At 49.7% G+C, this 12,542-nt stretch overlaps 1 protein-coding gene across 2 annotated transcripts in view; it reads right to left on the bottom strand.

The window, feature by feature from the left end:
* The window catches only part of LOC149370016 (bridge-like lipid transfer protein family member 3A), a 72,017-nt gene that overhangs the window by 17,202 nt on the left and 42,273 nt on the right, over positions 1–12,542 (bottom strand). For both annotated transcript variants that reach the window (XR_016285473.1, XM_089559671.1), the window contains exons 11-14: positions 11,481–11,546; positions 8,689–8,953; positions 6,006–6,283; positions 1,491–1,836 (exon numbers count right to left, since the gene is read on the bottom strand). Coding sequence is in view for 1 of the 2 variants with exons in the window: in XM_089559671.1 (XP_089415797.1) it covers positions 1,491–1,836; positions 6,006–6,283; positions 8,689–8,953; positions 11,481–11,546 (955 nt within the window). In the remaining variant the exon portion in view is untranslated. The remainder of the gene's footprint in view (positions 1–1,490; positions 1,837–6,005; positions 6,284–8,688; positions 8,954–11,480; positions 11,547–12,542) is intronic.

The following is a 12,542-nucleotide window of genomic DNA, read 5'->3' as shown; positions in this document are numbered from 1 at the left end:
CGAAATTTGCTGATGGCTGTAGGAGCTGCAAATGCGTTGGCTTTGGCTAGAAAACAAGCACGTGCTAGAGATTAGGTTCACCTCTATTGGACGCAGAGAGTTTTTTTTTTTTTTTTTTTGAGAAAATAATTCTGACAGAGCTGAGGAGAATTTTAGGGAGAAAGAAAGCTGTGTCCTAATTGGGAGAGTTGGTAGGTACGCCAAAGCAACAAGAACGTCCCACAGAGTGACGCTGTTATTCTTCTGGTTACTATATTCCTGGATAACACAATTTTGTAGTGTGTACATGCGTAATTTTGTCAAATTCTCATCACATGACATGTTTAGTTTTCAAGAGACGATCTGTCGGCATAAAAGTTGGTCGAGACTGGGGGCCTGCAGTGTGGAGTGCAGAAGCACAGTGACAATCAGCTGCTTCAGCACCCTCTCCACGCGGCAGCAGTGCAAGGGGTTGTAGCACCAGAAAACAAAAATTACAACAACAAAGAACAGATCCTGGTTACTTTTGCTGTTGGGATTGCCAAACTGGATGTACCGTATTTTCCGGTGTATAAGACACGACTTTTTTTTCAAAAATCTTGCTGGTGCGTCCTATACAAGGGTGGGTCTGATACGTAAATTTTTTGTTTTTTTTTGCGAGTTCAGAAATTACTGAGGTTCATGTTCAAGCTTTTTTCACCGAAAAAATATCACTACCAATAAAGCGGTTGTAACAAGGTTACTACTTAAATACCGTGTGCAACTTTTCTAGGTGAACTTTATCATGAAGCGGCGGGGATGACGACTTCCGGGATCACAAACGCATGGCTGTTTCGGAGGCCCCAAGCAAAAGTAATGTGAAATGCCAAAAGATGGCGACAATTGCGCTTCTCGCCATTGTCAAAGACAAGCCAAGACAAGCTGGCGTTCTTTTTTAGTCACCCTTTCCAACTTTCCTCCGTGTACGTAGTGCGAAGAGGATGTTTCAGCCATGTTGCCTCCAGCAATGGGCGAACTTTTTGATGGCGCATCTGAAGATGAAGACTCCGAAGGTTTTAAGTAAAAATAAAATGTTGTTATGAACATAAGGAGAGTTCTTTCGTTTTCCTTTCTCTTTTACTAAAATGTGGGCGGCTATGGCGCAAGTGTTGCCTTTTTTTGATCACTTAACGTTGCTTAAGAACCTCTCACAGGTACGGTGCATTTCACGATGGTCGCGCAGGCATGTTTAATCAAGCCTCACTAGCCTAACTGGGTAAATTGGGGTGCGTCTTATACACAGGTGCGTCTTATATACCAACTTTTTCAATGACAGCCTGCATATACGGCGGGTGCGTCTTATACAAGGGTATGTCTTATACACCAGAAAATACGGTACTGTCGAGTTTCTTCTGTGCTAAGGACAATGCAAATGTGGATAGAAGTCTGCAAGCGGGGAGTTCCGCAGACCCTGTACCAAGGAACACTGCCTAACAGCTTTGGCAAGTGAGAGCGTCAATGCACAGCCTTACCTTTGGCGAGAACGGCATCGATTCCCGACACGATGGTGGCCAGCCCCTTGCGCCAGGGGGGGCCCTTGGTTGCCTCCCCAGGGCCGGGCGGCATGGATGGTGGCAGGCCAGCGTTTCCTGGCAGCGAATGTTGCAGTGGAGAGTCTGGTGAGTCATCCGTGGCATGCGGAGGCACCTCGTCAGCCTCGCTGGTGGTGGTCGAAGACGAGGGCCGCTCCGAGTTGTCGCTGGCCGAGCCACCCACAGCTGGGGACGGTGGGGGCAGCAGCAGGGTGACCTCAACGCGGGGCCACAGAGCGGTCACACTCACAGATGGCGGGGCTCGACCACTGGGGCCAAGGATGGCCTGCACGGAGGAGGACATTCTCGTTAGGACTGATGCTTGGGCGAGTTGGTATGCCATGTTCAAGAAGAACAGTGCGAAAAAGACAAGGACTAAAGGAAGATACACACAGACAGGCGCTTGTCTGTGTGCATCTTCTCTTAGTCCTTGTCTTTTTCGCACTGTTCTTCTTGAACGACCTTCTCACTGCAGTGCTTAGTGTCAGCAGACCTCACGCTGTAAAAACAAACGGAGTGTTCCACAACCACAAGGCAATTATAAAGTATGTTGAGTTACTGGATGACACTTTGCAAAAGCAATCACAGCTTGCACCTTGCTGCTGCATAAACTTTAAGGTGTGCCCTGATGCCACCCTTGACTGAGCCCATGCTTTGGATCTAGACATGCGAATATTCAATAACTTCGAGTCTTTGGTTGAATAGAAAGTATGAAATATTTGACTCGATCCGAGTGTTCGGTATTTGAATTTTGAAGTATTCGTCTCAAGCGAAAAATGGTTCCGGAACTTCCTGCGTATGGTTTTGCTTTAGCGTACCTCCAGAATGGCGCCGCGGCACATACACAACCAAAGCCCTGACTCTGCACCGCTTATCTACGCTCCTGTGCATATGCTGGGACTGGTCTGCTCATGCTCGCAGCAACAGACCAGGCGTATGTGGCTGCACACGTGCTGTTACCAGCACGGTGGCATGCATTGATAGAGGAATTTAGCATAACGTGATCTGTTTCCGCGTGCCGCCAGTGTCTGCGAGCTGACTGGCCTCGATGGTGCAGGCGTTCGAACAGCTGGCCAGCGCCCTGTGGTGTCCTCAGGGCGATCTGCACACAAGCAGTTGGCTCCCTGTGGAAGCAGATTGCGCTATGCTAAATCAAACTAAATCGGAGGACATGCAGCACTCCTCACTGCCACGTAACGAGTCTGACCTGATTGCAGCTGCCGCAGCTGCTCCACTCTGTGAAATTCGCTAAACAAGCGCAGTGGCGTGAGCACAAAGGGGAGCTATCATGAGACACTAGGAGATGGGTGTCCCTTTCCGACGCTTGACGTGAGTGGTGCTGGGCGCATGGTGTATACGCCTAGCAGGTGTCATGGGGGTCAGCACTTAAAAGCAACAGCTGCGCAACGACACAATCAAAATGAAGGGCAGCAGTTGGAAGCCCCATGCACAGGTCTCACATTCCACTGATGTGATGGCACCACACGTAGGTTGGCTCCCACAATATGCGATGGCCACTTTTGCAGAAACTCAACACAGCTTCAATGAGCTTGACAAAGCTTCAATGCTCCTCTCTTTTTTCATGTAATGGCCTTGTGTGTTTCAAAAATGGCCGAGGCTTAGCTAAGGGTAAGCCTAGTCAGATGCGAAGCATATTGATGGCTAGGCTTGGTAAAGTTCCTCGCTTTGTTCTTCAGTTGTTGTAGAACGTTGTCGCCGAGCCGCATATTGAGCACACAGCTTAGCCAGACGTTCATCCCGCTCTTCATCGGTCTCTGTGGCACGCTGAAGCTTTCGCTTCTCGTTGAAATCAGCCCTGCTTCTAGGCGGCATCCCAACACCTGGCCGCCTCGTAAGTGCCCGGAGAGCGAGGTAAGCTCAGCTTTATACCGCTGCTGTATCGTCACGTGGTCAGCTGCAGCGCCTCTGATGTGGAGCCTCCACCGCCGCGGCCGACCGCGCGAGCCGGCAGCCCATCTCTCCTCTGCTGTGACGTCATGTTGTCACGTGGTGTCACGTGGTCACGCTAAAGGTCAATGGTAGCTCCACTGCCGCGCTCGACGGGTTGTAGTGTAGCTCTAGTAATACGCTTTGCATAAAACACATGGTTTCGAAAATGCCTATTCTGCCGTTCAACCTATTTTGTGTGCCAGAAGTATTCGAAATATTCACTTTGAGATTACTAGAAAGAAATTACAATTCACTTCGAACCAAGAAACCACTATTCGCATATGCCTATTCACACCAATTTGCTGCTACTGTCGAGCACGCCTTGTTAATGATGGCACTGAAAGAGGCCCAAAGTGAGACGTGCACATGGGCCATGAGCTACTGAAGAGCCACCACTGGTTTCTGAAATTTACATTTTACATCTAGGCCATCTCTTTCTCCCTTAACAGTTCAACAGCCACACTGTGATTGGCATATCAAGTTGCCAGCTAGGAAATCTGCAGCAAGAGGCACATGAATGATGCAAACAGAAAGGGTGCTTTTTCTAAGCTGTCTCTTGCCGCACTCTTCACCAGTCTCGTCCTGCAAGTTCAGTTCCTCCAACTTGGCTTTAAACTAGGACACTTCCCACACCGAGCTGCATGTCCGAGCTGTTTACATAGATGCTACAAACCCAGCCGCTACCATCGCATTACGAGCTAGTCACATGTATATGTATATATACATATACATATGTATATATGTATATGCATATATACATATATATGTATACATATATGGCTTTGCGCATTACCTGACGAAGGCCAGGCCCCAGTCAAAAGGTCATAAATAAACTGCTGTTTTCGTTCGTGTGTCCCTCTTCTGCATTACACATTTCTGGATCCGGGAAGACTTTTGTGAAGCATACATATATACATATGTATACGCATATACAGTCGAACTCGGATATATCGAACCCGCATATTTCGAATTATTGGCTATATCGAACACACAGATTATCCCCTAGAAAATACTATGTAAAAGTATAGGACAGTTGCGTTGTATATCGAATTCCATTTTCGCCGGACATATGATATATCGAATGCCACGCCGCGTCACGCCTCAAGAAGGTGCGCTTTCCCCAAAGATATTCCCGTCCGGTCCTCAGCCGCCTCAGCGGAGAACATTTCCGCAGTCAGTCAGCAGGCGCAGGGCCTGCTTCCCCCCCCTCCCCCCTTCCCCCTCCCGTTTTTCGCCCCACTGGCGCGAGCTTTCCCGCTTCTCCTCCTGTACCGCCGGCGTGTGCTTGGTCAAGGTCATTGGAGCTCAGCGCGCGGCATGGAGACGCGCGGCGACGTTTCCAAGCCACGCTTCCAGGGGAAAGGCAGAGAGAGAAAACGGTCGCTCGTAGGCCTGGGAAGAAGAAAGAGCTCAGGGGGAAAAAAAAAAAAGCGAAGCCCAGAGCGCCGATCTTTCTCCCTGCTCTTTCTTTTCCCTCTGTCGTTCCTTCGCAGCCGCGTTGACCGCCGCTCGCATAGGCTTCGCTCGGACCGCTCCATCTGCACCTCACGTGTTTTTCTTGTGTGTGCCTGTGTTTCAACGCGCGACGTGAAGCAGGCCTCAGTAGCCAACTGTTTTGGGAAGGTAGGCCTTGAAGTGGCCGGAGATGAATGTCCGGAAGATTTAGATGACTATGAGTGCTTGGACGACGTGTTTCGCGACTTGTCCAATTTTCCCGGTGCCGTTCCGTCCAAAGTGACTGTTCAGGACTTTATTAACGCTGACAGCGAAGTTCAAGTGGTAGCCGACCTTGCTGATGAGGACATTGTGGCCGGAATAGCTGGCGTTCAAGATGCCAATTCCAGTGACAATGAGGGCAACTGTGTTGTCGAAGAAACGCGTCCGTGCGCAGCCACTGAACTGGCGTCAGCATTCAGCCTGGTTCGGAGCTGTTGCGGCGAAATGGAAGGCACTGGGCTCTCGCACCTGGACAGTCCCGAAGATCGAGACCAGTGTTTTGAACTTCATTTCCCAGAGGAAAAAGCAGCCCAAAATTAGTGATTTTTTTTCCACGAAATAATAAAGCGCTTTCACATTGCGTGCCCATACTATGTGATTCGCGGCTGTTCCAAACGGTAAGCTGCAATTTATTATGATCGGGAGTGCAGTTCTAGCCTATATCTGTATATCGAATTTTCGCTATATCGAACTATTTTCTGATCCCCTTCGAATTTGATATATCCGGCTTCGACTGTATACATATACATGTCGCCGCGGTGCCTCAGTGGTTATGGTGCTCGGCTGCTGACCCGAGAGATGCGGGTTCGATCCTAGCTGCGATGGTTGAATTTCGATTGAGGCAAAAGTGTAGAGGCTTGTGTACTGTGCGATGTCAGTGCACGTTGAACCACCCCAGGCGGTCGAAATTTCCAGAGCCCTTCACTATGGCGTCCGTCATAGCCTGAGCCGCTTCGGGACGTTAAACCCCATAACACCAAACACACATATGTATATATGTGAGTGCACCTGTCTGTCGACCGCTGCCTGCTCCTGGAGAACGGTGGCCGAACGTGCCAGTCGCAGCAGGAAGGCACACTCCCGCCGGCCCAGCTGTAGCCGCAGAGGTGCTGGCACGTGCAGCAACAGGGGCACGTGCAGTGCCGGTGATGTGGGCGCCCCTATCCACAGTGTCAGGGGCAGTGGCTCCACGAAGGCGCGCGGCCTCGACCCCGGGCGCTCCACAAACTCGGCCCAGCAGGGGTCTAGCTGCACTGACCAGAGCGACGACTCGGCCTCCACCTCCTCTGCAATGTCGTGGGAGGGGGAGATCAGACGAAAGCAGTGTGCCGCACATCTGCACATGCCACTAAAAACTACCCTGCTTGTTCTTTCACCAACATGTACCACCAACAGATCAGAATTATATCCTACAACAACCCTGCGTCAGTAAAACCTTTCATGGAACACACTTAATTTCAACACCATTTCTTCAGGTCTCGTTTATTGAACAAAACTGATTGCAATCATATTTGCACTGCTCGACATTTCTACTTTGAGTTGCCTCAATGCAGTTTCAAAAAGAAGAGCCCTGGTTGTGAAACAAACAAGACTTTACACTAAGCAAAAGTGTCTAAGTAACTTTTTCTTTACCCTTTCACTATTCATTCATGAAATTCCCTGCTCAATAGTACTGCCCTTCCAGCAAGTAATTTCCAGAGACAATGCCCTCCTATTTGTGCAGTCTTGTGTAATCTTCCGTAACCACTACTTTCTACAGTAGACTCACTATAATTAAAAACTCTGATAATTCGAACTTTTGGTTAACTCAAACAAACCAAAATTTTGGTTGGCTGGCTTTATTTTCAATACATTTCCAAGTGCTTAATTCGTATCACAGATTCACTTAAATTCGATTAATTAAAACCTTTTGGCTTGTTCCAATGCTCCCAGCAAATGAAAAGCGGCGGCCGAGGTTAGATACATCAGGTTTGTGGGGCCACGCAAGATGAAGATTCGGCCCCTCCAACTGGTTAACTCAGACACAGTCCGGAGAGGGGCTGTGTTGATCAGAATCCCCTGTCCCCACATAGTTTCGTTTTCTGAGCTTCGCTACCAGCCTGCACTAATATCGGCTACTAGCGGCACTTCAGAGAGCCAAGGCACGCTGGGCGACGGTTCAGACACTGATTGGCACATCGCTGGTATTTGTTCTTTTTAGGCTTCATGCTGTTCTGGTGCAAATGTACGCTCCCCTCGCCTCTCCGTGCGGTTGTGCCGAAAATGCGTGGTCATCAGAAGCTGCTCGTAGCACCTGTGAAAGCGACCGCGGAAGGCCTTACTATTTTGGAGCACTTCTGCTCGACATGCTGACTCCAGTTACTGCTTTAATAAACACAAGTAGCCTCTATAACTCAACTGAAAAAAAAAAAAAAAAGAACAGGGAGGAAGAGACAGATAAAGAAATATCACGATATAAATGAGGCTCATTCACTGCCATACAGTTTTTTCAAGGGAAGAATAAAAACCTGGCTCAGGCAACACGAGTCCACATACAGGCAAAAAAGAACGGTGCCTTGGGCCAGCACTCGAGGTAAGAACAAGAACCCGACTGAGGCACTACAAGTCCGCATGCAGGCCCACAGAGTGGGTGCTTGAGGCTGCCACTCGAGGTAATTGCAAGACCCTGACTGAGGTACTGTGTGTAAGCATGCAGACAGAAAGAATGAGCACGGTGGGCTGCCACTCAAGGTAAGAATAAGAACCAGACCGAGGCAATGTGCGTCTGCATGGAGGCCGACAGTGTGGGTGCTTGAGGCTGCCACTCGAGGTAATTGCAAGACCCTGACTGAGGTACTGTGTGTAAGCATGCAGACAGAAAGAATGAGCACGGTGGGCTGCCACTCAAGGTAAGAATAAGAACCAGACCGAGGCAATGTGCGTCTGCATGGAGGCCGACAGTGTGGGTGCTTGAGGCTGCCACTCGAGGTAATTGCAAGACCCTGACTGAGGTACTGTGTGTAAGCATGCAGACAAAGAATGAGCACGGTGGGCTGCCACTCAAGGTAAGAATAAGAACCAGACCGAGGCAATGCGCGTCTGCATGGAGGCCGACAGTGTGGGTGCTTGAGGCTGCCACTCGAGGTAATTGCAAGACCCTGACTGAGGTACTGTGTGTAAGCATGCAGACAGAAAGAATGAGCACGGTGGGCTGCCACTCAAGGTAAGAATAAGAACCAGACCGAGGCAATGTGCGTCTGCATGGAGGCCGACAGTGTGGGTGCTTGAGGCTGCCACTTACGGAAGAATAAGGACCTGATCGAGGCACTGCGCATCCGCATGTTGACATAGAGAGTGCGTGCCCTGGGCTACTACTACTCAAAGTATGTGCAAGGACCTGACTGAAGCCCGGCAATTTTACATACAGGCCGAAAGAGTGGGCGCTTGAGGTGAGGAAATGCAAGGCCACATGCAGGCTGCTGACAGGGTGGGTGCTTCAGGCTGTCAAACGTAAAATCTGGCAGGCACAACAACACATCTGCATGCAAGACAGAGTGGGCTTTGAGGCTGCACTCAAGGTAAGAATAAGAAATTGACTGAGGCACAGAGTCCGCATGCAGGCAGAGAGAGAGGGCACCTGTGACTGCCACTCAAGGTAAGAATAGAAACCCAACAGAGGCACTGAGAGTTTGCGCACACACAGGCCGCTCACCCCTGGGTCGCTGCTCCTGCAGGAAGCACGCATGCACGGGCGGTGGGTCGTGGCCCCCCGCAGCCCCCCCACTGGGCAGCCAGGGGAAGCTGGTGGTCTCGAAGAAGAGGGGGCCCCTGCCCAGGGCCTCCAGGCAGGTGCCACGGTCGGCCGGACGCCAGTTGGTGGCCACCACTCGCGAGCAGCCCAGCCGCAACTCACGGCTCTCGCCCGAGGCTTCCTCGGGCCACAGGGGACGCTCACGCTCAAACTGGGGCACTGCCACCTGCACATTGCCAAGCACCTTGACATCTAAAAATTTTCAGAGCGTTAGCTCTTACTCTTCACGTTTCGTGGGGTCTGCTACCACCCTGAGATCACAGCGCCATCTGTGGGCAGCAACTAGAAAATAGCACATCTCGCATTGAGACTTGTAGCACCATCTACAATAGTATTGTAGAAACAACACTCGTTACTTCGTCTTCCAGATGGTGGCGGCCTTTTTTATTCCAGTGCATAATTATAAGCAGGAATTCAAAAGTTTGATAAAGAGTGTGCAGCTCGAAGTGCTGCATTTTTGAACATGCTGAGTGCTTATCTAACTAGGCACACCTCTACATCTGCCGTTAGGGACAGAGTTAAAGATGAGCATTAAAAGCAGTGTATCCACAGGTCACTGAAAGCTTTAGATATGAGGGGAAAACGGTGTGCCAAAGTAGCAAGTGTACGTGGTGCAAGCCCAAAGAATTGATTGATTCACCAAGCGTGTAGAAGCGTAGGTGAACCGAAAAGTGGCTAGTAAAATTACGCGGCAGTATTTGCATGGTAAATTTTAAGAACACCTAAAATCAATGAATTAAGCAGGATTTCGAAAAACTGATAATGAATTACTGGTCAAATGTTTTGGGGGAATCCCCCAAGGTGGAGTAAATTTGTAATAAGGGAGTAATTACTCATTGGCATCCACCCAAGCGCAGCCATACGGCTACAAAGCTTGCCGTCCCGGTTAGCTCAGTTGGTAGAGCGACTGCTCCGGTGTAGCGGTGGTCCCGGGTTCGAACCCCGGACCAGGACGAATTTTTCTTTAACTACAAAGTTTCTGAGAAAGCTGTACAGCTTTCCTTTGTAGCCGTATGGCTGCGCTTGGGTGGATGCCAATGAGTAATTACTCCCTTATTATGAATTACTGAAGTTTATAAAACCTCAATGATCAAAGGAATATGCATGATGCTGTCTTGAGCTACCCGTTTTCATACCTGCACGAGGAACGGAATACGACGAGGCATGGCTTCTGTCGGCACCCCGGTCTACCTAGTAATCTACTAAGAAATTAGGACACGAGCTCTAATACGACGAATAGCAACTGCACAAGTCACTTCTACCACCTCCGCAAAGTTTATTCTCAGCTTTGATAGCTCAAAATGAAATGCTAAACACTGAATTTTAATTTTTTATTCCCCTTTGTGTCGTCACTACTAAATGACAGCTTGCCCAGTGAATAATTTACACAGGCCTCCCAAAAACGGAAGCAGTTCCTGCTCAATCTACCAGCAAGTACCGTACATACTCGCGTAATGAACCCACTTTTTTCCCGAAAAATTGACTTCAAGTTGGGGGTGGGTTCATTATGCGGGAAAATTTTTTTTTAGAAATTTTTCGGCCGATTAAATTTTATATCACAGCATCGATAAAAAATGCGATCGCAGCCTTACCTCTATAGAAAAACCACGGATGCGATGTGAATAAAAAAAATTTATTTCATACACTGCTTGGCTCGGCCTCGCATTATCACTCGGCCTCGCTTTCCGAGTCGAGGCTTTCGCTCGCGTCGCTCGCAACTTTGTCGTCGTCATTGTCCCACAACGCGTCGTCTTCTGTGCCGCCCAAGCAGTTTGAGATTCCAGTTTTCTTGAAGCTGCGGACGATCACCTCGGGGGTAATTAAATTCTACGCTTCCAAAATCCATAGGCAAAGCATGTCGATGGTTGGCCTTTGTATCTTGCCAGTTGGTGTCAGGTCGTGGTTGCCCGCTGCCATCCACTCAGCGTACAGCCGCCGCACGTTGTCCTTAAATGGTTTGTTGACGGAGACATCAAGTGGCTGCAGCACTGAGGTTAGGCCACCCGGAATTACGGCGATTGCTGTTCGCAGCTCGCTCAGCTCCAGCAATATGGCGGGTGGCTGACGTCCAAATGCGTTGTCTTTACTTCGTATTACTGCCGCTGCGCACAAACGGCGCTATAAGCAAGGTTTTGTTTTGCGTTTGACGGATGGCGCTAAGCAACCAGATCCTTTAAGATCATCATCATCATCGGCAAAAGCGCGCGGTTGCCAAGTTTCGTTTCCGTGTCACCTGCGCTCGTGTCTCCGGAGTTTCTCTCGCATTAGACAATAATAATCATGCAGTTATGGTAAAGGAAAGATGCGACAATTGCCGCTCTCACTAGGAGGTCACCCGAGCTGCGCTGTGAGCGAAGGAAAGAAGAGCCGTAGTGAAGGGCTCCAGAATACTGAGCTACCCCGCCGGCGCATCTTGCATTAAAAGAAGCTGGCTGCATCACGTCGCGATCTGTCGACTTTGTTATCGTCAGCAGTGCCGGCCAATCGCGCCGAGATAATCCGAGCATGCTCCAATGCCCTGAAGATCGGCACGCAGCTTTTACGCGAGAAAAAAAAAAATCTCATTTTTCGAGGTGAAAAGTAGATGGGGGGGTTCATTATGCAAGTGGGTTGATTACGCAAGTATATACGGTATGTAACAGGACGTCAGGTAAGCACAGTTATCACAGAGAAGCAAGATTGGTGTGGCTCACCTTTGGGAGGATCATCTCGACACGCACGGCAAGAGGAGACACCCCATTAGCACATGACAGGTGTGCCTGCATACACAAAAGAGAACACAAGAAAAGCAGATATTAAAGGCAGGCACAATCGGAGGACAGTACCTACGAAGGGGTGCTGAGAAGTTCCTGGCTTTGCACGGAAAGCATGTAGCCAGAGATTTGAAAGTGCACATTTATTCAACATACAGTGAAAGCTCGTTAATTCGACCCCCGTTAATTCGGCAAATCGGATAATTCGACGCGCGCGCGAGGTCCCTACAATTATACATAGGAGTCTATGGGGCGAAACTCTCGTTAATTCGAACAAATTCTGCCGTGCGTCGGTTAATTCGACTTCACTCCGCAGCCCGCCAAGCCGGTGTGCCAGCCCGCCAAGCCGGTGTGCCGAGAGCAAAAAGAAAAAAACACTGCCATGAGCGGCGCTACTGTACGGCTGATAGGCCATCCCTATGGTCATATCATCCATCCATCCGTCCATCCATCCGAGGAAGCGAGTTAGCGGCGGCCGAAGCGGCTGGCGTCTTTTTTTTTTTTGTGCTTTGTTGTGTGGCAGCAGTCGCTATCACGGTTATTTACGGCGCCTTTTTTGGTAAATGCGCGCTTTGTCAGCGTGTTTACTGAGCTACTTGTTGCTGTTTTGTTGCGACTGAGAGAAGGGTGAAAGGAAATCGCAAGGGATTGCCTACTGGCTCAGCCACCACCGCTGCCATGTGCAGATAGAGGAGAGTTAAAAGATCAGAGAAAAAGATAGAGAAAAGATAAGACACCCGTCCACAGTCCCCGTGCAGATAAGAGGAGAGTTAAAAGATCAGAGGAAAGATAAGACGCGTGTCCCGCAACAACGCTGTCCCCGCAGACGCTGGTTGAAAAACAGATAAGCGGGGAGCGGCGCTCCCTTCACCTCCTCCCCGCGCTGCTTTCCGGTGGGTAGCGCCATAGGAGGCTATGGTAGCGCACAGGGCCTGCGCGCCGCCTCGCCTTCGTGTCCTGTCAGCTGACCGAGGATGAAATAATTGAAGTGACAGGCGCTGA

Source organism: Amblyomma mixtum, chromosome 1 (genome assembly GCF_055824585.1).
Source record: "Amblyomma mixtum isolate Tamu chromosome 1, ASM5582458v1, whole genome shotgun sequence".
NCBI classification, from domain to species: Eukaryota; Metazoa; Arthropoda; class Arachnida; order Ixodida; family Ixodidae; genus Amblyomma; species Amblyomma mixtum.
The sequence above is the reverse complement of the archived record's forward strand: the minus strand, read 5'-3'. Positions and strand labels throughout refer to the sequence as shown.